The sequence below is a fragment of the Rutilus rutilus genome (assembly GCF_951802725.1).
Source record: "Rutilus rutilus genome assembly, chromosome: 20".
Lineage (NCBI taxonomy): Eukaryota > Metazoa > Chordata > Actinopteri > Cypriniformes > Leuciscidae > Rutilus > Rutilus rutilus.
The window spans coordinates 28,932,476-28,959,386 of record NC_140225.1 but is presented as its reverse complement, the minus strand read 5'-3'; the positions used below and the strand labels follow the sequence as shown (position 1 = coordinate 28,959,386).

General features: G+C 37.4%; 1 protein-coding gene across 2 annotated transcripts in view; it reads right to left on the bottom strand.

Moving 5' to 3' along the window:
* The window catches only part of micu1 (mitochondrial calcium uptake 1), a 153,397-nt gene that overhangs the window by 26,286 nt on the left and 100,200 nt on the right, over positions 1–26,911 (bottom strand). For both annotated transcript variants that reach the window (XM_084390941.1, XM_084390940.1), the window contains one exon: positions 18,256–18,299. In XM_084390941.1, coding sequence (XP_084247067.1) covers positions 18,256–18,299 — 44 coding nt within the window. The remainder of the gene's footprint in view (positions 1–18,255; positions 18,300–26,911) is intronic.

The window sequence follows — 26,911 nt, the reverse complement described above, 5'->3', positions numbered from 1 at the left end:
GGAGAGGAGAACTGTGAGGTGAACCTTCTCAGACAGTCGTCTGAATGAAAGAAAGGATGTGGGTGGTGAAGCAAACAAGAGAAAGAAACAGAGCTGTGAAAAGCTTTTAAGCAGTCATCTCCAGCTAGAGAAACAGGAGACATATTCAGAGCTCACATACCTCTCATTGGTGCTCATATCAAACTGGGCATGAAAGGTTTTGTCTAGGCTGCTTCACACACCTGATTTTAATTCTTAAATTAACTTATTTTTTATCAAGGGGCAATAGCTGACACCTAAAGCTAATTTTTATGAGATTTATTTTTTAGCAGCTCTCACCCCTGAGACAGTAAATCCAGATATCTGACAGCTGAAGGTCACTGCAGAAGCACTAAACTCAAACTAAACGCATAACTAGATTAGAATAGGACATCATGATATTTTATATGTCAAATATAGCTAACACAAAAACATCAACAACACAGGAATTCACTGCTGGCCTAGGGGATTTTTTGCTCCATATTTTTTCCCTAGTTCTTTTAAACAAAGGAGATATTGCCATAATGGAAAGAATCGACTTATATACTACACTGATTTATTCAAGTTTGTTCTCCAGGTTTGACTACCTAAATAACACTTGATTCTGGTTTCGGGATGCTAAGTATGTGAGCTTTCCAAAGGCCACTTCTGCTAAGACAAGTAACATTTGCTGTTAATCTTATCAATGAAATTACAGAAAAGAGCGTTGATGAAGTTTTTTATTTATTTAATTTCATCAATGATAATAAAGAGGGGTTGCTTTAAGATAATGAGAGTGCCTATTATGCTCATTTACAGGTTCATAATTCTACTAGAACAGTGGATCCCAACCCTGGTCACGGAGTACCCCCCCAACAGTACACATTTTTTGCACAACATTTCAGGTCTTGAAGTCTCTACTAATGAGCTGATGAGTTGAATCAAGTGCGTTTGATCAGAGTTGGGGGTGCTCCAGGACAAGGGTTGGGAAACACTGTCCTAGAATATGTTTAAATGATTTAATGCTCAAAAAACGTTAATTTTATTATGATTGCAGCACTCTGTATGAACGCTCGGTTTTAATTTTGGTCTCTTTAAAACCCGCCTTCCGCCGGGTTTTAAAGAGTCAGCCAGCCCAAGTCTGTTGTAATTGGTCTACCATTTAGAGTGTGCGTCGGGTTTGTAATGTCCATTACTATAACTGCCAAGCATCAGGCCCGGAGGCTTCATGAGGTGCTGTAAATACTACTGTAACTACACTAACTGTGGTGTCAGTTTTGCTGTTTCAGTTCGACCCCGAGTTCGATAATGACAGTCAAGAAGAACAAGTTGATCGACCCAAACCACCTTTGCAACAAAAGGTTGTGTTTATAATGCTGATGAATAGTGTTTAAAATGTCAACGTTACTGTGGTTTTGACACAGTGATAAACTCACAGTCAATCGCTGAAAATAATGGCAGGACTACAGACAAGCCATTTAAAGCAGGTGTTTTCTGTAAGAGATTCACTCCGTTTGGCATGGACTTTGTGCTTTGTAACTTTGCAGATCGTTTAAATGCATAAACAGTTATATTACACAATAAAGGAAAGGAGAAAAAACACAATTCCCCTTTAAACAATTTTAATTAAACCATACTGTTGATGTAAATAAAAGAAGAAAGTTATATATTAATTTACATATTATATATTAATGTATAGGGGAGTTATATAATAAATGAATAATGAACTAATAATGTTTTTAGAGGAAAGAAAATCCAGAAAGAGTTGATTCAGCTGATCCAACAACAGTACGTTGGGCATTGACTTATGACTTACACTTGAGCTGAAAGAGCTGAACAGCAGTTTGAACCACTTTGCTAATTAGGTTACTCAAACACATCTTATATGATATTAATCAGCCATATCCACAACATAAATGTACTATTACGAATTACATTTGCACCAATAATTCAGTGAAAAATGTGCTACACATATTGCAATATGCCAAACAGTCTTTAAAGTAGTACTAGAAACTTAACTGTATAGTAACTTAAAAATGCATGCTTGCAGGACATCACTTGTCCTCATAAATTGTGGTTCACTTACAAGTGACACTTGCAAGTTAAGCTGGATTACTTTCAATTGGGAATTGTTCAAGAATCCATACGAGAGTGTCAGGGTAACCAGACATGCCATAATAAGAGTCGTCATGGCAAATAAATGTTACAGTTTCTACTCAATATGTCTGAGATTCTTGACCCGCCCCCAGCTGCTTCTGATTTGGCTGTCGTTTTCAAAGACGAATGGCTTTATGTTGCTCTAAACTGCAAATGTTGCTTTATAGTGGACAAAGCTTTAGTGCATAAGCAGCGTCTGTCTGTGTGCTACTTTTATATTGTTTTTGAACATAATTATGTGTCTGCAGTGTGTCTTTTTCTTTTGTTGTTTGGTTCATATCAACAGCATTTCCAGCTGTAGGTACTGTATATTACTCTGCTGTCACTTTAATACACAGATCTAATATACACATGTGATTTCTTCACATTCACAGACATAACCGACTGTGTTTATGTGAACTTTGTGTGTTTTTGACATAACCTATTTGATCGTTTAAGTGCAATAAGACATGAAAGAGAACTTAGTTTAATACTCACAGGAAGCTCCAGCTAACATCCAGCTTTCTGTGCGGATGATTTGGATGTGTGCGCTCAGAAAACCATATATCAGAAGTTTAAACTAATATGGCTTTAAAATGTTAGTTTTTTGGCAGAGTATCAAAGGCACGAGATGTAAAGGCTCCGCCCACTTCTGGATAGTGTGTGGGGAGCAGCAGCTCATTTGCATTTAAAGATACATGCACGAAAACAGCATGTTTTTGCTTTAACTCAACATGGTAGAATAAATGGGGTATTTTTAGCTTAAACCTCACACATTCTGGGGAAGCCTGAGACTTATATTACATCTTGTAAAAAGGGGCATAATAGGTCCCCTTTAAAAGGTTACAATCATTTCACTTGAGGCTTCTTCCTTGAAAAGACAGCCTGATTCATTTTCAGTGCCGCCGTTTATGTGGAAAGGACAGAGAGCATGAGCATCCGAGCACTAGCAAGCAGGCCTGTGGAAAGACTGGGCAGGTCCTCGAGCACAGTCCTGTTAAGGCCCTGATTCACGTCAAGTGGAATCGAAGAACAAACTTCTATGACGTCATTTTTAACAAAACCAGGTCAAAACTATGCTCGTTTGGAGTTTGTTTCAGGAGTTCAAACCAGCCTGCTAAAGTGAACTTTCCAGAAAAGTTCGACGTGGCTGGTAAACACCTTTGAACTACCATTGGTCCATGGCGATTATGTAAAAAGGTAGGTGTGGCTCTGAGGCTCCGCCTTCTCTGATGTGGAAATCTTCTCTGGCTCATTTCTTCAGTTCAGTCCATCAAGATCAGATGTCCACGAGTAAAAACATGAACACACTAGACTAGAGAGCTGCTTCAAAGTATTGAATTGTAATTCTAATTGATAGAGACACTGAAACTATACATGTTTAATACTGTAAAGCTTCTTGCTTTTAAGCAATCTATTACATAAAGTTCTATATAAATAAATGTGACTTGACATGACTGGAGTTCCGGTGAATTGCAGAGCTCATTCAAACATTTCCACATTGCATCAGATGCTTTCTTAACTGCTATTTTCTCACCACTGTCATTTTTAGTTTGTTATTGAGAGGAAATCACGTTACACATATTTACATAATCATCTAAACTGTGCTCTCAAGACAGTGAAGAACGAAAAAGAACTTCATTGTGAGTATATAACTGCTTGTTTCTTTCTTTTTGGAAAAGGCTGTTCTTTCCAAAAGAAAGTTTCACTGCAGAGCTTTAGAACGACTGAAATGTTAGTTGAAAGTAGAACTCATGATAGGGAACATTTCTACATCTTGTTTTTTCTCGCTAGACGGAGCACAGCGGAATTGACTGGAGTACACTACGCAGGAGTCATGAGGATCATCAGTTATCCATGAAGTAGGCTAGAAGGAAATACAGTTAGCTCCTTTTTTCCAACAAACAGGCAGTTGCAGTTTTTAAAAACACTGTCAATGAAGCATACGAACGGCCCATTACTATTGATTTTCTGGCTCTTGTATTCAACTTCTTTCCTTTGCTATTCCCCCTCTGACATTTTAATAGAGATGTGCATAGCAATTTGCTGTATGAATGTAGTGCTGGAAATAAGATCTTTCAGTGTCTCTGTGGGATTTTGGAATCACTTGACAGGTACCAGTTTCCTACAACACAGAGAAGCTTTATACTGCCAACCACAAGGACTGAACCAAGTTATGGCACCAACATCCCACTGTACTTTGTGTTAGGTCCAGATATGCTATGCTATGCACTTTCCTCTAAATAACAAAAACACACAAAAATGAGCGCAGTGAGAAAACAGCAGTTTAGAAAGCATCTGATCATAGCAACGACGATACGTTTGCATGAGCGTTTATTTATATAGTACGTTTTGCCTTAAAGCAAGCAGAATTACAACTGCAATTTCTACAGCTCTCCAGTGCTTTCAGGTTTTTACTCACATTTGACCTCGACAGACTGAACTAAAGAAAAATATTTTGTGGAATGTCGGTAACCAGACAGTTGATGGACCCCATTTACTTTAAAATACTATGGAAATCAATGGGGTACATCAACTGTCTGGTTATTGACATTCTTCAAATTTATCTTCCTTTGTGCTCAGCAGAAGAAAGAAATTCATACAGGTTTAAAACAACTTGAGGGTGAGTAAATGATGAAAGAATTTTCATTTTTAAGTGAACTAATACTTTAAGACAGCTGTTTTGAACTCCAAAATGAACTTCGTTCTGGCCTGATTTTGTCTGAAATGTCATCAGATTCTCGTTCTTCGATTTTTCTTGAAGTATTATCAGGGCCTTTGGAATGCAATGTAGATAAATACAAGTGTGCATAAAGTTTCTGTGGTACATGTAAAAGGAATAGCACAGTAAACTGTGTCTTCTCTTGAGACACCATTCGAAATAGACACATACTGGGAAATAATAAAAATAAAAAAAAGGGGGAAGAAATGGCCTGAATTTTGAGTGAGTTTGATTCAAACATTGCTAATCGGTCGTCATGTTCATGAGATTATTCATTATGAACTGCTGCAGTTTAAACACAAACCACACTATGTTCATTTCTATCAACAATAAATCAGATTCCTTGCAAAATAAGAATGACATCATCTTTTTACTGATATACATCCGACTTCCCAAAAGTTTTGGCCTGTCCTGCAGCCCATCAATCACATGACAGCAGCCAAGCAGGAACAGCCACTAAAACAAAGCCATTTAACACCCTCCTGAAGGGTTTAAAAAAATGCTCTCAGTTTACTCTTAAAAATAAAGCTCCTAAATAGGGGATTTTCGCAGCAATGCCACAGAAGAACCATTTTGGTTTCCTAAAAGAACCGTTAAAAAGTTCTTAAAACAAACATCGTTTCGTTGTGTGAAGAACATTTCAATAATCTGAAGAACCATTTTCCACTATTGTGAAGTGGAATGGTTCCATGGATTTGAAAGGTTCTTCATGGAACCATAGATGCCAACAAAGAACCTTGATTTTTAAGAGTGTGTTGATTTAAAAAGTACTTCCTATATAACAAAAAAAAAATATATATATAGCATGTTAGTCAAGACCCAAAGTACCGCACAAACCGCCAGAGAAAGGACACACTACACTCATTCATTCATAAATTGCACATGCCAAAAAAAAAAAAAGGTATATACTATTTCCAATGAATTAAAAATACACAGTTAAATAAGGCGGCTGATCATTTCAATCCATCATTCCAGACTAGGGATGTAAAAACCGCTGTGGTAAAAACAGAAATAAGAAAAGAAATGTAATAAACTTTAGTCTGACTAAAGTATCTTTTTTCCATGGAACAGAAAAGTGAAGGGATGCTGCCGAGCTCCAAAAAGTGAGAAGAAATTCTATTTCAGATAGAAATGTACTGCCCATTTTCAATGAGATCAAATGAGATCTGAGTGCTATGGTAAGCCTAACTTTTGGTCTGTTCCTCACTCAAATGCCTCATACGGCTTCAGAGGACGTCACATGGACTACTTTTGGGAGTTTTTTTATGGTGCTATTTTACATTGTTATTTTATGGAAAAGAGCAGCATGCACATTCTTCAAAAATTCTCCTTTTTGTGTTCCAGAGAAGAAGTAAAATGTTTGAGGGTGACTAAATGATCACATCATTTATTGTGTGACCTATTCATTTTAAATGGATCAAATGTAGAATAAAGCGTACATGTATCACACTTCTTCAATATTGTTCATGTAAGACCCCTACTGAACCTAAAGGTCAAAATAGGGTCAACCACAAGACATCAGACTGGTTTCCATGGTGACAGCCCCATCAGCTTCCCTCACATAACAGACTCCACCCCCTCCCACCCATCCGTCATGTTCACCATACCCACAAGTGTTTCAGGGATTGTCCAAAATAACATGACATCTGACCCAAAGTTAGTCAACTCATGCTGTGTGCCTGGTGTTCATGCAGTTATAGGCCCAGTGAGCATAGATGTGCTGTGATGTGCTGAGGGAGCATGTGTTCCTGGATCCAGGGTAAAGTGTGGTGTCACCGAGTGCAGGCAGGGGGTGCTACATAATGCCAGCTGTACCCCGTCCCACTAGCAGCCTGTCCTGCAGCCAGTCAATCGCAGGCATTCAGCGCAGGGCATGCACAGAGATCTAAAGCACAGGCACAGGTCTCCGCTTCCATCAGAGAGACAGACACAGAGAGAGAGAGAGAGAAAGGAGGAACATTCGTCTTTTTGAGTTGCCAGAGATCAGATACTGGTAACACTTCATTCCAGAATCAAAAGTAAAAGAATTACACATAAAACTTTTCATATTTTTTTTTTTTTTACTATTTTAAGAACTATTGAGATTTATGAGAATAAAACATAATTTACACCTAAATGCAACTGGAAATCATAGTTATGCATTACTATTTTACAGAAAAAAAAATGTTTATTTTTTTTAATGTTTTTCTTAAAGTCAGCAAAAAGGTAGTGCAACAACCACGACAACATAATGAATAAATATGATACAAATAATACGAAATTCTTCTTGTGAAAATTTCACAATCCAAACAAATCTTAATGGTCCTAAAAAACTTTTTATGCAGAATATTTATATATATTTTTCTGTTGATTTTAAAATTAAAAACAACCCATACTTGGTCTTGTCAAGTCTTGTGAGATCTACTTGATAACTCTTTCCTGTGAGACAAAAAAGATGTCTTCCTCTAGGGGGCGCATACTGACCAAGTCCAATCCTCAAATTTAAAAGACTTCCAAATAATGATACTGAGGCAATTCAATTAGCCACTGAACTGAAACTATGCAAATAAATTAGAATATTGATCATTTAAAGGGATACTTCACCGATTATCATTAAGCTTTGTATCAGTAGAAACCCGGTAGTATTTTCGAATGGCCGTGCTTCCCTCCCTCATGTCCCCCTGAGAACAGAGATTTCTGTATTGTGTGTCTGGAAAAAAACCTCAGATGACGCAAAATGTTTGCGTCATCGGAGGCTTTTTTGTCCAGTGGCGAGAGACTACAGCCAGTAGGAGGAGCTAGTTCCGCATGTTTTCAACCCGCCCATAGGGGGATCTCACGATAAAACGCCGTCTTTTCAGTTTCGAGTCAACTAGTAGCCTAGCTGCTGTATCATTTCCTCCGATACTGCCCTCTGTAACCGGTAGGCGTGGCTTGGGAGTGGCCTCGTAGGGCAGTGAAGCAGGTGCATTCTGGGAGTTGTTGTCTTTCATCCACATGAGCCAAAAATACATTTTCTGGCTTTTCTAAGTCTAGAAGGCACCAACTTCTAAAACAATTTCACATTTCTACAACATAAATGACCCAATTTAAATACACATTCATCTTTCCAGCGGTGAAATATCCCTTTTAACCCATTATTCCAGACTCATGACATAAACTGTATATAGTACTTTAGTGTCAAGTTAATATGTACAACAAATAAATACTTGTCAGTCTACAGTATCAAGCCAATTCAAAACCTGAGTGCTGAATATATAAAGTTAAGTCAGCTGCCAAAAAACTGGTGTGTATAAAATATAAACACTTTATTTTACTGTGTCCTTGTTATGTTAGAAGTACTTCTTAAAATGCAGTGTAACCTAATTTGAATATTATATATAAGTTTAACTTATAATATAATTGTATCTTAATATTATTTATAAAAAAAATGTATGTTATCTAGTCAAATTTAGTTAGAAGATCTACACCGATAGTTTTATTATTATTATCTTATAAATTATATTGTACATAAAGAACATTATATTTTTGTTCTCTTGATTTATTTCTTCTAATGCTTGAAACTAGTTTACTTTAATAAACTTTAATAATAATGTGAAAAACATATTTACTCTATTGCTTTCAATTGACTTTGTTCTTATTATTAGCCGTTTACGTGATTAATAGTTAAAATATTTCAAGCAATATTTGTTTAAAAGTTTAAATATTTAAAGGTTCTATACAAGTTTAATTTAATTTGTTAATATTTAATGTTTATAATCAAGGAGTGTGTTTACTATTTTTGCTGTGGTATCCATTTGGGTTTAAATTGTAAAATGTACTGGTATTGTTTTTGATAACAGAAATTTTGGTATCATGACAGCAACACTACACTTGACAAATTAACAGCAATGGGAAATTTTAGGCAAAGAAGAACGCAACTATGGGTGAATAATCCCCTACTTATACACACTTGCATGATATCTGAAGATGGATCTTCCAACAGACCCGAGTCAGGGTGGACGGCATATTGAATTTTACACCTATGAAAACGAGGCTGTGAAAAATTTACAATGGCTTGCACTCTATAAAGATCGAATAACTATCAAAACTCAAATTGTTTTATGGAGTTTTTGTCTAATGAACTTGAAAAATGTTTCTCAAGCTGAACAGTTGCCATGCTGGTAGATAAAACACACTGTTCTTCCAACCCTCACAGCCTCGTTTTATTCCCGTTGGAAATCAAAAATGGCATTATCCTGACTAAGGTCTATGGCTGACTGGTCTGATCCCCAGTGCTGCATTATTCATGCACATGAGCATTTGCACATGCATGCACATAACACACCCTTGCTTTCTCTGTGCAGCACACAAAGAAGAGTGTCTACGCTCAATAATTCAGCAGGGAGAGACAGCTGGCCTCCCTCAATGCTATTCCATAACAGACTCTACTGCACATGTGCACACGCTAGACCTTGAGTGTGTGTGTGTGGTTGGGGGGTGGTATAAAGTGTGTGGGCGTCAGCAGAATGGAGTGGCAGAATCTTCTAGATCAATTCAGATTAATTCAAAGTCCTTTAGCACTGCCTTGATGTCCCGGGCAGGTCCTGTGCAAACTGGGGTGTGACGCATAGTGTGCATATTTGTGTTTTCCTGTCTAGATTGGTCTGAACATGCTGCATGTGTGCGATCTAAACAGTGAGCAAAGGTCACCACCGCCCACTTTACAAATAACACAAAGTCTTAAAGGTGAAGCATGTCATTTGTCAATGTGAAAATATCAGTTTAATATGCAGAGCATGTAAGTAAGCCACTAATTGTGTAAATATTGTGGCGGTTGCTGGAGCGGTTTCAACCGGTGAACTGGGACTACCAGTTTGATCAAACAACGGCAGAGGAGGGGAGGGATTGGGAAAGTTGTTTGGAAACAGTCATTAGTAGTGTTCGCTAAAGCATGTGTACTCATGCTTGAGGTTAGAGATTTGAATTTCCCTAAGGTATAAAACTTTGGTGCATAAGTGTTTGTGCTACAGACTTGAAAGATATCTTTAATTGTGTGGCTTATTGGGGAGAGGTGAGCTAATACACTGATAAAAATTATTTTGTGGTGAAGTAAATACTACAGAAAAAAACTATGTAATTTACATGAAAAAGTTAGTTCAGGCAAGAATTAAAAAAACTAAGTAAAAATCTATATTAGTACTCAATTCAAGCATGCAGAAATGAAAGCGTAAATATCAACGTTATAAAATTAAGTAAAATTACTCAACTTTTCTGATACTGGTGCTCCCATCATGCACTGGGGCCTTGAATAATTAATTAGGTTGATTTCTCACTGTTTTCCAGCTGTATTTACACTGTTTCATCATTGCTTTTGTTGTTAGGATTAGTAACTTGCCATTTTGTGACGTTTGGAGTTCATTCAAACACAAAAAAGATCCATCAGATGTTACCGTCATTGTGTATTGTCTACCAAGTATTGAGGTCTCTGCGTTCACGTAACGCGTAAGTTAAGAAATGTAGATACTGTCTCACGCAATATCTATTGTATTATTCACTTAGTTGTTTCTAAGTAAAGCATATACTTTAAAAGTGTGGTTTAATTCAATGTTATATTGTCTGAAACTTCAACTAAATAGATATTACTCAACCTTTTACTAGCCAAGTTCACATGACTTATTTTCTTTGTTACTTTCACTTAACTTAGTTAAGTAGTTTACTTAACTTAGTTAATTAGAGTTTACTTAATTCCATATGTGAAATTTAGTTAAAAAATATGCGTGTGAAATTTACTTAAAACATATTTGTGCAAAAACTTGCCAAAGAAACATTAAGTCATTTTTACTTTTTTTTTTTTTTTTTTTTGTGCATGCTTCTACATGGTTTTCATCTGGCTGATGATAAACTGGCATTAAAGGGATAGTTCGGCCAAAAATGATATTTAACATATGATTTACTCACCCTCAAGCCGTTCGAGATTCATATGTCAATCTTTTTTCAGACGAACACATTTTCAGTTATTTTAGAAAATGTCTTAGATCTTTCAGTGGTTATAATGTGAAGCAATGGGGTCCACCTCCTCCAAGTCCCAAAATGTGCACGCAACCTTCACAAAAGTAATCCATCCGGCTCCAGGGGGATAAACGAAGGCCTTCTGAGGGTAATCCGTGCGGTTTTGTCGTAAAAATATACATATTTAAAACTTTATAAATGAAAATAACTGGCTTCCGGTAGCGGTCGACGCGCGTTCACGGAGATGGATGCTGGCGTATGACGTAGGACGTAGCGTAGGAAGCGTCGTGACGTAGAACGAATGTGATAGCGCAGCCAGAGAGCAGAGCAAAACAAAACTCTACGTTCGTTCTACGTCACGACGCTTCCTACGTCCTACGTACTAAATATGTATATTTTTACGACAAAACCGCACCGATTACCCTCAGAAGGCCTTCGTTTATCCCCCTGGACCCGGATGGATTACTTTTGTGAAGGATGCATGCACATTTTGGGACTTGAAGGAGGTGGACCCCATTGCTTCACATTATAACCACTGAAAGATCTAAGACATTTTCTAAAATAACTGAAAATGTGTTCGTCTGAGAAAAGATTGACATATGCATCTCGAACGGCTTGAGAGTAAATCATGGGTTAAATATCATTTTTGGCCGAACTATCCCTTTAAAATAGACATACAATGAGGGAGGGAGCTGAGCCAAATCTACAGATCTGAATGTAATAAAGGGCTCTTTTTGATTCAGCCTAGTAACCACCCAGAACACCCTAGAAACTAAGTTACCAATATAGAAAACATCCTCGCAACACCACTAACAGATTCTTTAAAGTAACACTAAGTAACTTTTCAACCTTCATAATATATTTCCAAAATCCTTGTGATGGTACATCGACTTAAAATAGGTTGAATGACACGTCTGCCATAGCCTGATGGGGTTTGTATAGTTTTTAATCGTACTTTTAAACTTCGGGGTTCGGGTAGTAACACCCGTGCACAAAAAGAACTACAAAATTCGACTGCTTTACGGCATAGGCTACCTCACTTCCCCCAACACGTCCTCACATGCTGTTGGACTTGTAAGTATATTGCTTATATTGTATATCACTCGGACAAGCACCTGGCGTTCTTGTTGATGGATTAGTAGACATCTTCGGAGGCTAGCTGTGCTTGTTCGATGTCCGACGATTTGTAACGCGTTGTGTTTATTCCCCAATCGAACTCGTGTAACTGTCTGTCACACGTTCTACCGTCCACAGCATTACTTGATAGACGAAAATAGGACAAGAATGAGCGTCAAACAGAAACAACCCGCTTACGGGGTGTTCGAGGCGCACATACAATACAAACTGCCGAAAGTTAAACAGGGCGCGCGCAGCTCTTAAAGGGGCAACACCTTATTTCCACTCGTTACAGCTTCTATCCGACTGAACGGGGACCGGTATACAGGGGGGAGGGAATCTGGCCGTGAGTGAAGAGACTGCTCTGCGTGAGTGGTATTTACGACAGTAACGTTAAATACAAGTAGTCCACAGCGACTCTAGGGGTCGTTGTTTGACCAAAACGGAAATCCTACATAGTGGGGCTTTAAATCATTTAGTAATTTTTTTTCAAATCAGTTCGGGGCCACAATCACCACAGAACAAACAGCTGCAAGCATTTGCAATCATGGCAAATAACTACACTGTCCAAAAAGTATGCCTAGTTTTAGATTTCAAAAACATGCCACTGTATACTAAAGAAAAACTTAAAAACTGTTTAAACTGTTGAAAATGGGTGTCCATGTGGTGATTTAATTTTTTTTATATTTTTTATTGAGCAAGGATGCATTAAATTGATCAAAATGTGACAGTAAAGACTTTGCATTGTCACAAACCAAATTATATTTCAAATAGTATTTTTTAAACTTTCCATCCATTCAAAATTATGATTTTTACAAAAATATTAAGCAGCAGAGTTTTCAACATACACTAGATATCATAAGAAATGTTTCTTGAGCAGCAAATCAGCATATTAGAATCATTTCTGAAGGATCATGTGACACTGAAAACTAATGTAATGATGCTGAAAATTCAGCTTTGCCATCACAGGAATAAATTACATTAAAATAAACATTGAAATAGAAAACTGTTATTTTAAATCATAACAATATTTCACAATATATTACTGTTGTATGTTTGATCAAATAAATGCAGCCTCGATGTAACAGAAAACACCAAATGCTACAACTATCATCTGGCCATATGATATGTGATCCAGCGTGATGTTCGCTCCAGTAGCACAAACACTATTAGCCTCTCAACTCAACTCTCCTGGAAAATGCACTGTCAATAAACTTCACTCCTCCTTTGCTGTAGTCATACTATTCAAATCTCTCTTTTCTGCTGAGCTAATGCTCTTCTGCTCGTCTGGCCGGAGTTTATTACCCATCCAATGATTTTTAATGAAATGTAGAGGCTTTTAATGCATTGTTTGGCCAGAGCTCCACATCTGGGAACTTATGCTGATTTTGTCTCTGACAACTCAAGGAGAAGAAGGAGAGAGAGAGAGAGAGAGAGCGAGAGAGACCGAGAGAGATGGATTAGGAGGTCTAGTGAAATTTTCAGTAGACCCGCTACAGAGGCTAAATCACGCATACACACACACACACACGCAGTCCCATGCAGCTTGGCACTCGCCCCATACCTGCCAGAAGTCCTGCAGAGAGGGAGGGGCGCACGGAAAGGGAGGGGATGGAGAAGTAAAAAGATGGCAGAGAAGAGAATGATGGGGTTTATTGGTTAGATGGACACAGGAAGAGCCGGAAGAGCACAAATTAATAACAGTCACCACAAACGCAACAAAACTATCATATACTTAAATAAAAACAAAACAAATGTAGGACATCTTGATGCCTGGAAGAACAATGATTTCATGTGTTAAAAGAGATTGATCACAGATATACAGTTATATGTTCATACAGATAAATACATATCAGTGTTGGGGAGTAATTAGATACAAGTAGTGATGCTACTCTGGTAGGGAACCAAGAGCCACTTAATGCAAAAGACTGATAAATCTGGTCTCGAACTCATGAGTTATTGGTTTGAATTGGTGTAATGATTCACTCACTGACTGAATCAAAAAGAGCAGATATTTTAAAACGAACCACAAGTCTTTCATTTCATTCACGATATTGTGAATCTGAACCAGAATCATGGAACTCATTATGATTCTCATTTCTGTACACTACTGCTGTAAGTTAGTAGCGTGACAGTAGTTAACAAGTAATGTTTTCAACAATTAGCAGGGTTTTTATGCCAAATTTGACTTTGCAGCCTAAGGTCAGGTCCCTGTTGCAGGCAAAATCCATTCATTTTAATTTAAGGAATACACGTGATCCAAAATTTTGCATGAGTGTGAAAGATTTCCCCATGCAAATTTTGCAATGGGTTTAATGCCTCATTGACCAGCTGTTTGGTTTGAAAGTGACATCTTTGCGACCTGTGCTTCATACATCGCTACATGCTAAGTGCCATTTTAGTATGATAGATATATCATATAGATAAGAGCAGCTTGGATTGTAGTTGTAGCTGTAACTGTAGTTGCAACTACTACTTTAAGTAGTAGCTGTACTTGTAACGTGATAAACTACAGTTTCAAAGTATCTTCCCCAACACTGATGTCATATTGTTGGAAAACATATATAGTGTTTGCAAAACACCTGTGCGCATTAAAAGTGGGCTGAGTGGAACACACACATTCTCTCTCTCACACACACACACACGCAACCTGTTTTAGATGTGAAAGTCACACTTGCAAAGCACCAGCTCCGATGACCTGCAAATTACTGTTGATGGATGACGAACAAGAAGGTTAAAAGTGCTGGTGTGTTCACACATTTGCAGAGAGCAAAACAATTACACAAGAGTGTTTATTAGCATAGTGCACCCATGCGTTAACTGCAGAAAATACCGTTTCTGGAATTTCGTTATTGCCATCCAGGATTTAGTGGCATTGGCGACATGAGGAAGTGTGTAAGAAGAAGAGAGGGAGAGGGATCCAGCAGTCCTGCCGTGAGCCCGTATGGAGCAAACCAGGCACGAGATTTGACAGAAATATGGAAATGAAAAATCACAAGACATTGTCCACATCCCACAGGCTGCACGCTGGCTGACAATCCCCAGAAAAACAATTCGAGAACGAAAAAGAGATAGAGGGAAATGGAAATGGAAAGAGGGCATATTTCACACAATGTGGAAATCGAATTTAGCTGGTAAAATAACACAAATAAAAGACATCCAAGACATGTTAACGTATGTATCTTTACAGACTGAGGTACAACGCGCAGGATTTTAGCATGGTTCGCATAAACTGCTATAGTTACTACAATTATTGTTACTAGCATAAAACTGTAATTACTTATGTGATCTCTTTCAGACAATACAAGCTCACACAATCTTTTTGTATGGAGTGGTAGCCAGAGTATTGCGCTAATAATAACTGTGGTAACTATGGTTTTTGGTAAATAGGGTTGTCACAGTTTTAAGGTGGAAAAGGATCAACCAATGATGTGGGTTTGGGGGCGGGACTACCAACATTATTTTCTCGGGAGACCCGTTTAAAACAGGTTTTATTTTTCCAATTCCATTTGAATGGCAGGAATTAGACTCACTCAAATCATTGTATCCTTGAGCAACTGACCAAGAGCTACTTCCTTCACTTTCTCAGCTGTGCAGGAAAATAAAACAAAAACAAAGCTGATCTTAATCAAAAAACAATCATGCGTAATACAGAGCAATTGTGTGTGTTTCAGTGTACTGAAACGCTATGCATCTTGCATGTACAGATGATACAAAAAAAAAACCTGGTGCGGTTAGCTGTGAGACTTCATTGTGAAACTGAAGAGTGATTTATCACCATCTGACTTAATGATTCACCAACTCAATACTACTAATGTCGAAAACAAATATGCCTAGATAAAGTGTGCGTGTGAATGGCACAAACAGCACACACAGACATTAGGTGACCCAACCCAGTCCAGAGATCAGCCAGTTCAAGGTGCACCAGTACCGTAACAGCTGCTCTCTGACTGGGTCATTTGACAAATGTTCCCTCTTAATGACTATGGAGACAGGAGACTGTTTCCTGTACAAGGAAAATGGGACCTGAAACCACAAACAACCCTGAAGAAAACCTCAGCTGAGACCAGGATGAATGCTTGTGATATTGGTGGACTAGTCTAACCATAATGTTCACCAGAAAAACAGAGCCAACCATCTGCTGAAGATGGTTGACTCGTTGTACCATTGGTGGTTAGTTAGTTAAAATAATAGTTCAAGTTCAAAGTATGAAATTTTCAAACAAGTCTGGATCTGAGGGTTTCTGATCTTCTGTTTTCCATATAATCAAAATGAGTGGTGATTTACACAGCTAAGCTCCAAAAAGCACAAAAAACACCACACAAAGTCCACGCGCTAAGACTTCAGAAGCCACACAATAGTTGAACAGTTTGACCAAAATTTAAGTCACTGACACTGATTTTCATTTTTGGGTGAACTATTTCTTTAAATAGCCTAGTTGGGACAAACAAGCTTCAACTGAACATTTTTATGGCGAATAGCAAGGCTATGCTGGTTAGGGTTGGGTATTTTAATGATTCCGATTCCAATTCTGATTCTGCTTATCGATTCTGCTTCTTAACGATTCCCAGTTTCAATTCCAATATGGATTAAAAAAAAGTCAAACATTTAGATCTCAAACATATTTATCTCCATCTTTTTGCAAAACATTCTGTTGCAGCTGAATACCATGAACAAAAATCAGCAGCCTAAACAACTAACTAATAAACTAAACTAATCTAGTTTATAGATTAATCCTTATTTAAGTTATTCAGTCAAGATCAGTGAGCGATTTTCTTTTTCTTTTGTTCTTCGATTAACAGTAACTACACAGACAGCAGCTGGTTTATTAGGCTGCTGTCACTTTAAAACAATGCATGGATCCAATATACTGATATGCATGTGTTTTCTCTTTCTCAACTGTTTATGTTCACTTAAGATATTTGACAAAGTTTTCAAGAAGATGCAAAAGAGAACTCAATTCAGTATTCGTGCACTATATGAGAGGCAGATTTTTGTGTACGCTCACTGGATGTGCCCACAGAAAATAGCGCGCGAGTGCCGAATTGAGTTCTCTTTTGTGTCTTCTTGCACTTGAATGGTTTAAAATTAAATTCAAATGTGCACACTAGAATTGATAAGCAGAATCGAAATTCAAATTTTATAATAAGCATCCGATTCCAGAATCGGAATCGATTTTCGATTCCAAATCCTAATGCCGGACCAGCACTAAACAACATAAACCAGCCAGTCTAAGGGTAAGTTTACACGACAACAATGTACTAAAAACGGAAAAGTACAGACGACAATGCTGTCAAAATGATCCCTGTTCACACGGATTCACACAAAAAAACGCTGTATTCTGCTGCCAGGTCTGTAGTTGGCGATGTCACTTTGTAAAGAAACACTATGCGCCTATAAACTGAACATGTAAGCCTAATACGCATGTGCATTACGTTACTGTTTTCACAAATTTGTAGTTTACACAGCGACGATAACTAGCGTTTTCAAAAACTTGAACTTTGAAACCCATTTTCAAAATTTCACATTTTTAGGCGCCCGAAATGCCGTTGTCGTTTAAATTAGTTTTTAGTCTAATTGCATGATTTGTATTTTTTTAGAACTGTTCATTTCTGAAATATGGACATTACTTGGACACAGTCACCTCTGATAACAGATCATTTTAATGTAGTAAAGTTGTAGTAAAGTTGTTTTTGATACGATATGTATTGTGAAAAGCGCTATACAAATAAATGTGAATTGAACTTGACTATTTAATTTATTGTAAATTGAGTACATTATTTATAGTATTGGAAATTACATTTGTTATCAACCATCTCTAAAATTAATAATTGGTTTTGACCAAAATGACTATATCTGTGCCTTTCTAGTACTAACAAAATAACTAAACAGAGAGACCAAGCATCTGAGGCAAGGATAGACATGTATAAGACAGACAGAGGTGTGTTTAAAGAGGTTAGTCTAGAGACATTAAAAATAACGAGATCAGTCTTTTGTAAATAATAAAAAAAAAAAAACATGACAAAATAATGACGACAAATGTCCCTGATGACAATGTACAACTTTTCATGCAAATTTGTTCAAGTATGCAACGAGGTTTTTAGATTGTACAAGAGAGAATGTTTTAAAGCACGCTCACGATTGAGCTGTGGATGAGTTTCTGTGGAGAGAGAGTGAAAGATTTTTATGAAGAGTGAATGAGAACAAACGTCTCCATCCTGCGTCATCCTGTCGAGCTGCACAATGGCAAAGTAACTATTCGGTTCCCACTCACTCGCCCACATTTGCACACGCACACAGATCTCGCTGCTTACCTTTCCATCATAGCGTTTCACCACAAACTGATCCAGACCAAGGTCTAAGAGAGACAGAGACAGAGAGAGAAACAGTCAAACACGGTGGCTCTGCTCCAAAACATAGCAAATATTGGATAAAATAGGCAATTTTAATCACACTGAACAACATTTTTCTTATTTTTAAATGTTTTTGATATAAGTCTCGTATGACATATACGATATTTAGAATGTGGTCAAAATACATGATCATGCTGTCTACCTTTTAGAACGGCTTTCGCTGTGAGAAATGCTGACTAAATAGGCAACTTTACTAGAGTTTTAAGAGATTTTTTATCACACTTAAAAAAAGCCTATTTGTATAATCATCTCTGACTCCCAGTAGTCATTTACATTTATAGATGTCACTACAGGAACTGGGCGATTACTGACGTGTACGAGTGATTAATATAAGCTATTAAGGCTCATTTCCATGTTCCAGAAGTTCCAAATAAATGTCATAGTCGTTCAGCACCGAATCATTTCTCCATTAATCTAGTGTAACTGAATGCAGTACAGAGCCGAATGTGACAGAGTCTGCTGATCTAAGGTCAGCTTCATGAGCCAAGACTTCATCCATTGTACAATCCATTAAAGGAGCTTTCGGGTTCAATACAAGCTAAGATCGATTAACACTGAAAATAATTGACTCTTGTAAAAGATTGTGTTTAAAGTAATGCATTTACAATGGAAGTCTCATGCATTCATTTGATCAAAAATACAGTAAAAACAGAAATATTGTGAAATATTATTACAATTTAAAATAACTTTTATTAATAAAATGTAATTTATTCCTGTGATTTTTCAGCATCATTACTCCAGTCTTCAGTGTCACATGATCCTTCAGAAATCATTCTAATATGCTAATAATAACATTTCTTGTTATTATCCATGCTGAAACAGTTGTGCTGATTGATATTTTTGTGGAAAGCGTGATAAATTGTATTAAGGATTCTTTGATGCATAAAAAGGTCAATATATCAGCATTTATTTGAAACAGATTTTTTTTTTACATTATAAGTGTCTTTACGGTCAACTTTGATAAATTTAATGTGTCCTTGGTGAATAAAATTGTTAAGAAAAATAATAATAATATTTGTACCAACCCTAAACTTTTGCATGGAAGTGTACATTATATTTTTATATAAACATGGCAGATATCTAAATCATTATGACTAATCATATCTTTTGGTTTCTGTCTATCAAATTCCAAAGATTAAAAAGCACCTTTAAATATACCTTTTATTTGGTATTTAAATAGTATTTAAATCACTGGGTTATTATTATTTTTTATTTAACATAATTACATTAAAAAAATTATATTGCGATATATTTTGTTACCATCATATAAAATTGCTAACACCAAAAACTGTGTTAATTACACGTGAAAATGATAAGGAGATATGTGAAGTGAAATATGAAATACAGATCGGGATCGAAGTCCAGAGTTTTAGTTATGAAGGGGCGTTTTTTTTTTTTTTCTTCAATCAATGTCATGAAATTAAATACATTTTTGTCTTTTTGTTTTTAAATAAACCTTTGACTCAAACTATTCATTTATATTTGCATTGATCATACCTCCAGCACTAGCTGTTCAACCCTATTAGTCAAGTTAGTCAAACATTTGAGTGACAGGTGAGGTCACGACAGAGATTTCGATTGAAAAACCGGGCCTAACTCCTGTTTGAAGCCTGGATGGCCTTTGAGCCGAGCGTATCTCTCTAATTCTGCTGCTGAAACAGGATGAATTATGGAACAGCTTTCCTCGCAGCCGGATGAATAATGAATTTTATGTTCACTTCCACGCTCCCTCTTCTTCACAACCACTCTTCTCTCCCTAAAGAAAAGCCCAACTCTTTAAACTAACTTAAATGACATCCCACACTGCTCTGGCATGCCTGTGGGTCTGTGAAAAGAGAAAGAAACATACTTTACAGCGAGAGACTTTATGAATGACTGCTTGTTGCAGGTATATTTCACACTAGATAAATGTCAGCTAACAGAATCTCGACTCAAACACTCTTTAGTCAAACAGTCAGCATTTCTCGGTCTGGATGTCAGACGGTCTCTGTTATAAATACATCAAACCTTGGTGTTTATCATAAATGACAAAAGGGCTCAGTGAAAATGGAGACTTTATCATAATGGGTGCCACACATAATTCAAGAACTCTTCCAGCAAACAATTACTTATTCACTATGTTTACATAGTTGTCAGGAAAACAACGGAAAAAAAAACAAAAAAACCCCACTTTGTCTGGACCCAACGAGGCACTAAACTAATAAATCTGGTGAAACTGTTCTTTGTAATTACGGTCACAGGGCATTTGGCTAAGAGGAGAACAGAGGAAGCGTTTCGTACTAATTTGTGGCGTTTTCCACTCTATAAGGAAACTGAAGACAGGAGTAATGGCTGCTGAAAATTCAGCTTTGCCATCACAGATAAACGACATAGATTACATTTGAAAAAATATCAAAATCAAATAAACGCAGCCTCGGTGAGCATGAGATAATCCTTTAAACAACATTATAAAAATCTTAATTATTCCAACCTGTGGTGTATATGTAATTTAATGTACTGTTTCAGTATTCCTGAGTCTAGAGCAATGTCAAGGTCACGGGTTCGATTCCCAAGGAATATGGCTGTGAACATAAACTCTTGAAATAAATAAAAGTCACTTTGGATAAGAGCATCTGCCTAACGCATAAATGTAAATGTAAGAAGAAAAGATAATAATAGGGCTGGGCGGTGTGGTGGTATACAAGGGGCAATGGGTGATTCTACTATGTATTAGTGCAGCAGGCAGGACTGTGTTATTTACACTTGAGAATGATGAAGAGACATGAAGTGATGTAAAAATATAGATTGGGACATGTCCATGAATAAGTCAAGGGGTTTTAGTTATTAAGTGGTGTTTTGAAATTAAATGCGTTTTTTTTTTTTTTTACATAAACCTTTGACTCAAATTATTATAATTTAATTTGTAATGAGAAATTTCACATTAAATTAGAAAAATAGTGGTCTCAGACATTTGGAATGCTCTACAGACTTCAGTTAATGTGTAGTAATGTGTGTGTATATGGCTATTTTACAATGGCTTCAAACATGTCTCAACCAATCAGAAGCCTCAGAATTTAATCTGTTTTATAATATTTGTTTTCATTTTTGCTTGGTTTTTAACTCAGAAGTTATATCATTTGAAGTGTTTAGATGTCAGACTTCATTAAGTTCCAAATAAAATTAATAATAATAATTATTATTATTATTAATAGCATAATGGTAACACTTTAAAAATAAGGTTTCATTAGGTAAAGGTGCTGTATGTAACTGTTTCACTCTACTAAAGCATAAAAATACCAGAATATGTTTGTATATATTGAGGAAACACATATGATTTCACATACTCGTTTCTCTGAAGAACACTTTTACAGCCAGTTATTTTACTTTGAAATGTGCGTTTCCAGGCTGGAATGTTTGGTATTGTTTTGCTCTGTGATACTGCACGTTGCCAATTTGCCAATTTTCATTGTCCATTGCGCTCGTTCCTGTTACGTGTGCTCAAACTGGCAACCTGTTTCGACCACTATACATACCACATCATTCTTACACACTGCACCTTTAACATTAGATAACTACTTTAGTTAACATGAACTAAGAATGAACAATACTTCTACAGCATTTAATCTTAGTTAATGTTAATTTTAACATTTACTAATACATTATTAAAATCAAATGTTGTATTTGTTAACATTAGTTAATGCACTGTGAACTAACATGAACAAACAATGAGCAGCTAGACTTTTATTAACTAACAAAGATGTTACAAATGTATCGCTCATTGTTATTTCAAGTTTGTTGATGCATTAACTAATGTTAACTAATGAGACCTTATTGTAAAGTGTTACCAAAATAATAAAGAACCTTCCATTAGTAATCTGTTTAATTAATTGTATTATATAAAAAGATGGTTATTTATAATTGCCCAGCTAAAATGACTATACTGTGATATATACTGTTACTGTGATATAAATTAATGATAGTCTCTGGGTGAAATTTTGATCATACCACCCACCATCATGCTGGTAGATCAATGCTTATAATAAAAGGAAAAGAAATAAGGAGCTGGACAAGAAGAGAGCAGGAGAAAGCGATTAAAAGCTGTGGAGGTGTGTGTCGTGCGTCTCAGAGGACTGCTGAGGTGGGCTGTTTGGACACAGAGCTGGTCACTGCCATCATTTAGAGTCCAACAAAAGAGGATAAAGAGGAAGACACAGCCAGTACCACCGCTTACAAGTGAACAGTGAATATTGTACTTTCATTTAGTGATTGCAGTCAAATTTGTGCGTAAAGTGCAAATTTACTATCCACTCTGCTTTAATAGTGGCCATTTTTCTTAGCATGGTCTTACTGACACAGCCCTGTGATTAAAGCGCATCTGAATGTATTACATTACAGAAGCGCCCAAGCTGTCAGACCGTGGCACAGAACGAAGTGCACTTCTTTTGCACAAGTTTGGTCAGGGTTATGTCCTCTACTGTCTTGTGCATAAGTGCTAAAAGCCTTTATATATATATATGTATATATGTGTGTGTGTGTGTGTGTGTGTGTGTGTGTGTTTTGTTATTTAAAGGGCGCATTAGTAATATGCGCCTATAGGCAGGTCCACAACGCGTGTACACTCTGCTTATTAAACACACAGGGGCGCGCAGCAGCACACAAACATGGCAAATATTTAAAATAAAAGGATTACAATGTAAAAGTTTATTATTGTGTACATAAAGATATGGTTGAATCCGGCTTGTCCCGTAGATGGTCTGCTTGCCCGCTTTAAAGGAACACTCCACCGTTTTTTGAAATAGGGCTTATTCACCTTCTTTCCTACATTTAGATAGGTGGGCAAATGCATTTTTGTCTCAGTGCATGCATTGTTTTAGTTTGACAGGGTCAGCGCTAGCTTAGCTTAGCATAATGAATGGAATCCTTTGTTGCCAGCTAGCATGTCCTGAGTTAAAGTGATATAAAAAAACAACAACAACAACCTAATTACCTCTTGTGGCCTGCGTATTCACAACAGGTACAAATAGTGATGCAGATTAACACTAGGCGATTTCCTAGGCAGATATTGACTTATATATTAAGGACTATATAGCCCCTTTCACACAGAGATTCCGGAAAATACACGGATAAAGTGACCCGGGATTTGACCCGGGTTCATTTGATTTTGGTTCATTCACACTGCCAGTGATTTTCCGGAATCAGAGAGCGCGTTCACACACAACCCGTGTATGTCCCGGAAAGACACGTGACATCGATGTGACTTATAATGTCTCAGCAGCGTCTTCAGTTTGCTTATGAGCTGCGAAACCACGCTTGTGCATTTATTTCTCTGATTCGATCATAAAATTGCGCATTTCGTACCGTTTCACAGCTGGCGAACGATCCCGGCTTCAGCGTCATCACTACGACACGGCATTATTACGGTTTTTGTTCACACAGCGCGCTTTCCGGGACTGAACACGGCAATGTTACTAGGTCCCCAACCCGGCATCGATTCCGGCATTAAACCCGGGTCATGTTTGCGTTCACACAGAAGGCGTTCCGGCAATTTGCCGGCAATTTCCCGGGTTCAATGGGCTGTGTGAAAGGGGCTTATTAGGGGGAAGCACAGGCGAAGCACTGCTACTTGGGCTTGATATCTCTGCACCCAAGTAGCAGTGCTTCGCCTGTGCTTCCCCCTAATATAGTCCCAAGTCAATATCTGCATAGGAAATCGCCTAGTGTTAATCTGCATCACTATTTGTACTTGTTGTGAATACGCAGGCCACAAGAAATAATTAGGTGTTTTTTATTTTATTTTATATATTACTTTTACTCATGACATGCTAGCTGGCAACAAAGGATTCCATTCATTATGCTAAGCTAAGCTAGGGCCGACCCTGTCAAACTAAAACAATGCATGCACTGAGACAAAAATGCATTTGCCCACCTATCTAAATGTAGGAAAGAAGGTGAATAAGCCCTATTTCAAAAAACGGTGGAGTGTTCCTTTAAACTCGCGCACGAGCAGATCAGTTTACGGTCTGGCTATGCGTTCAGTTTTTCCGCTTCAAATTCCGCCATGTAAATAGCGAATCCGCCATGGCGCGAGCACAACTGGCTTTTAAAGGTGCAGTGTGTGATTTTTAGCGGCATCTAGTGGTGAGATTTGCGAATTGCAATCAGTCAATAATTCGCGGCCTTTCCTTGAAATTTCAAACTCGAATGAGAGGCTACGGTGGCCGACGTAGGAAGCCGCGTCTTTTTCTGCTGCTTCTCATTCAAGTTAGTGATGAAACGCGCTCTGTAGCGCTGTCTGTTCGCTGTCGGCTACGGTAGAAACATGACGTCACGATATGGCGACCTTCATAGAAGGGGTGGCCGCGGTTATGTACATATAAATGACTCATTCTAAGGTAATAAAAACATAACGGTTCATTAAGTAAGGTCTTTATACACCACTGAAAACATAGTTATGGATCTTATATTGCATTTCTGTCAATAGATCCTCAGAAATATCACACATTGCACCTTTAAAGGGAATGGGAGATGAGACTTTTTTTTTTTTGCATGTTACACCCAAAACACAGCCTTTACTCATTAAGAGACAACTAACTCTTTTAGACCATGTCCCAGGTTCGCAGACCATTTTTCCCATCGTTAAACTAGCAAAAGTGGATTCGGACACGGCCTAAGTGCGCTTGCGCCGTGCGCTTTAGACCATAAGCTTAAATCGTTAAAATAGGGCCCACTGTATGTATGTTTCTGTTCCTCGCCCAAAACTATAATGTGACTTCAAAACACTGTTTGAGCAGATATGGTCGCTACAAATGGTTATTTAATGTATGGGAAAGCAACTGCGTGGAGATTCTTTAAGAATCTTCCTCTGTGATCCACAGAAGAAAAAAATGCAGCATGCAGGTTTTTGGAACGACATGAGCTTGCGTAAATTTTTAGCTTGCAGTGATTTGTAGACAGGAATGCTGTTCCAGGACCAACAAAGCATGTTGTAACAGGAGCATTTCCAACTTGTGTAAATCACATTACAGGCATTTTCAGACCTGTAGATCGTTTGCTTTGTTCTGAAATTGGGATTAAAATAGTTACAATTTCTTCTTGGTGTGGCTTGCTTTCACAAGGCAACATTTCTAAACGGACCAAATATAGTTAAAGTCCCCCTTGTAGTCGATAATTTTATCCCTTAAAACTCATCTTTGATCACCAAAATTATATCTTTAAATGTTTTTTCCTTGAAAAAAAATGATTCATGCTTTAAAATAGCTTGAATTTAACTCTACAGCTACACCCTTGCTTAATTTAGTATACGCGATTATATGAATTTGCTAATTAGCCCCGCCTCCAGTCACTCGCACCCGCTCAGAGATCCACTCGTTGACGATCACACATTGACCTGATTGGTCAACAAGGTAGTTTGTGACGTCAGAAACACCAGCGATTTCAAACCGTGTTTTTGAGACTTTGGTTCACTGCAGATTTAAGGAGAAAATACTCTGCAATTGTTTTGACTTTTGCACATGGTTTGCCTTAAAGCACATTATAAACACCACATAGACATATAAACAACATTATAAGCTTGATTTTCACCACAGGGGGACTTTAATACAAGTCACGTGCGAGTAAACTGTTTTCTCATTGGTCAGAGTGCACCTGTTTTCCGGGATTCCGCACATTAGGATTAAATCAGAGAATTCATCAGACGATAAATCTTTGAGAAGCTCACTAAACGCCTTGTAAACTTCAGTATTTCTATGTGTTTTGGACGTCTGACCAAATTTCAATAAGGTATTTCCCTTCATCTTTGCTCCAGGTTAACCCATGATTTGAGAGGCACTAGCAAAACAAACACTGCTACTTTTAATGCCACATGTGTAACTACTAGGGCTGTAACGGGACATGTATTTGTCCCGACCCAGATGGTATAGGCGTCACGGTTCGGTGCATGCAGTCACACAACGAATACAGTCAGTCACAGGCGATCCACACTACAATCCAGAAGAGAGCGAGCACGGTAATGCAACACTGTTTGCTACCAGTAAAAAGCGCAGAAGAAGAAGAGACGATCGATGTTTACATCTCTCAATCAGTGTATCAACTGCGGAAAGATATCAATAAAACAGCTTGAGCACCTTCATTCATTTAGTGTAGACAGCAGGTTAGTTCGCTAAAGGAATTAACTCTAGAGAGAAGCATTTCGTAAATGCACTATATTAGCCCATTCATTATATTTACTTTAAATATTTAAAGGGGGGGTTGTTGAATGCTTGAATCTGATTGGTTGACGAACGTTCTAAGGTGTGCAATTATTTTCAGGGAAACGCACAGCTAAAGTAGTTCCAGGCCGGTCTTGAGCGCATTACAGATCCATATCACTTTACGTAGTTAACTGTAATAACTGAAAATAGGATACAATTCATAACAAGAAATAAAATGACAGACAATTGAGCTTGATCTGCCATTTTCAATGTCTAACTTCACAATCAATGGAAACATGCAGTTTAATTTGAATAGATAAAGTATTACAATTACATTTACGCATTTGGCAGATGCTTTTATCCAAAGCGACTTACATTGCATTTCAAGG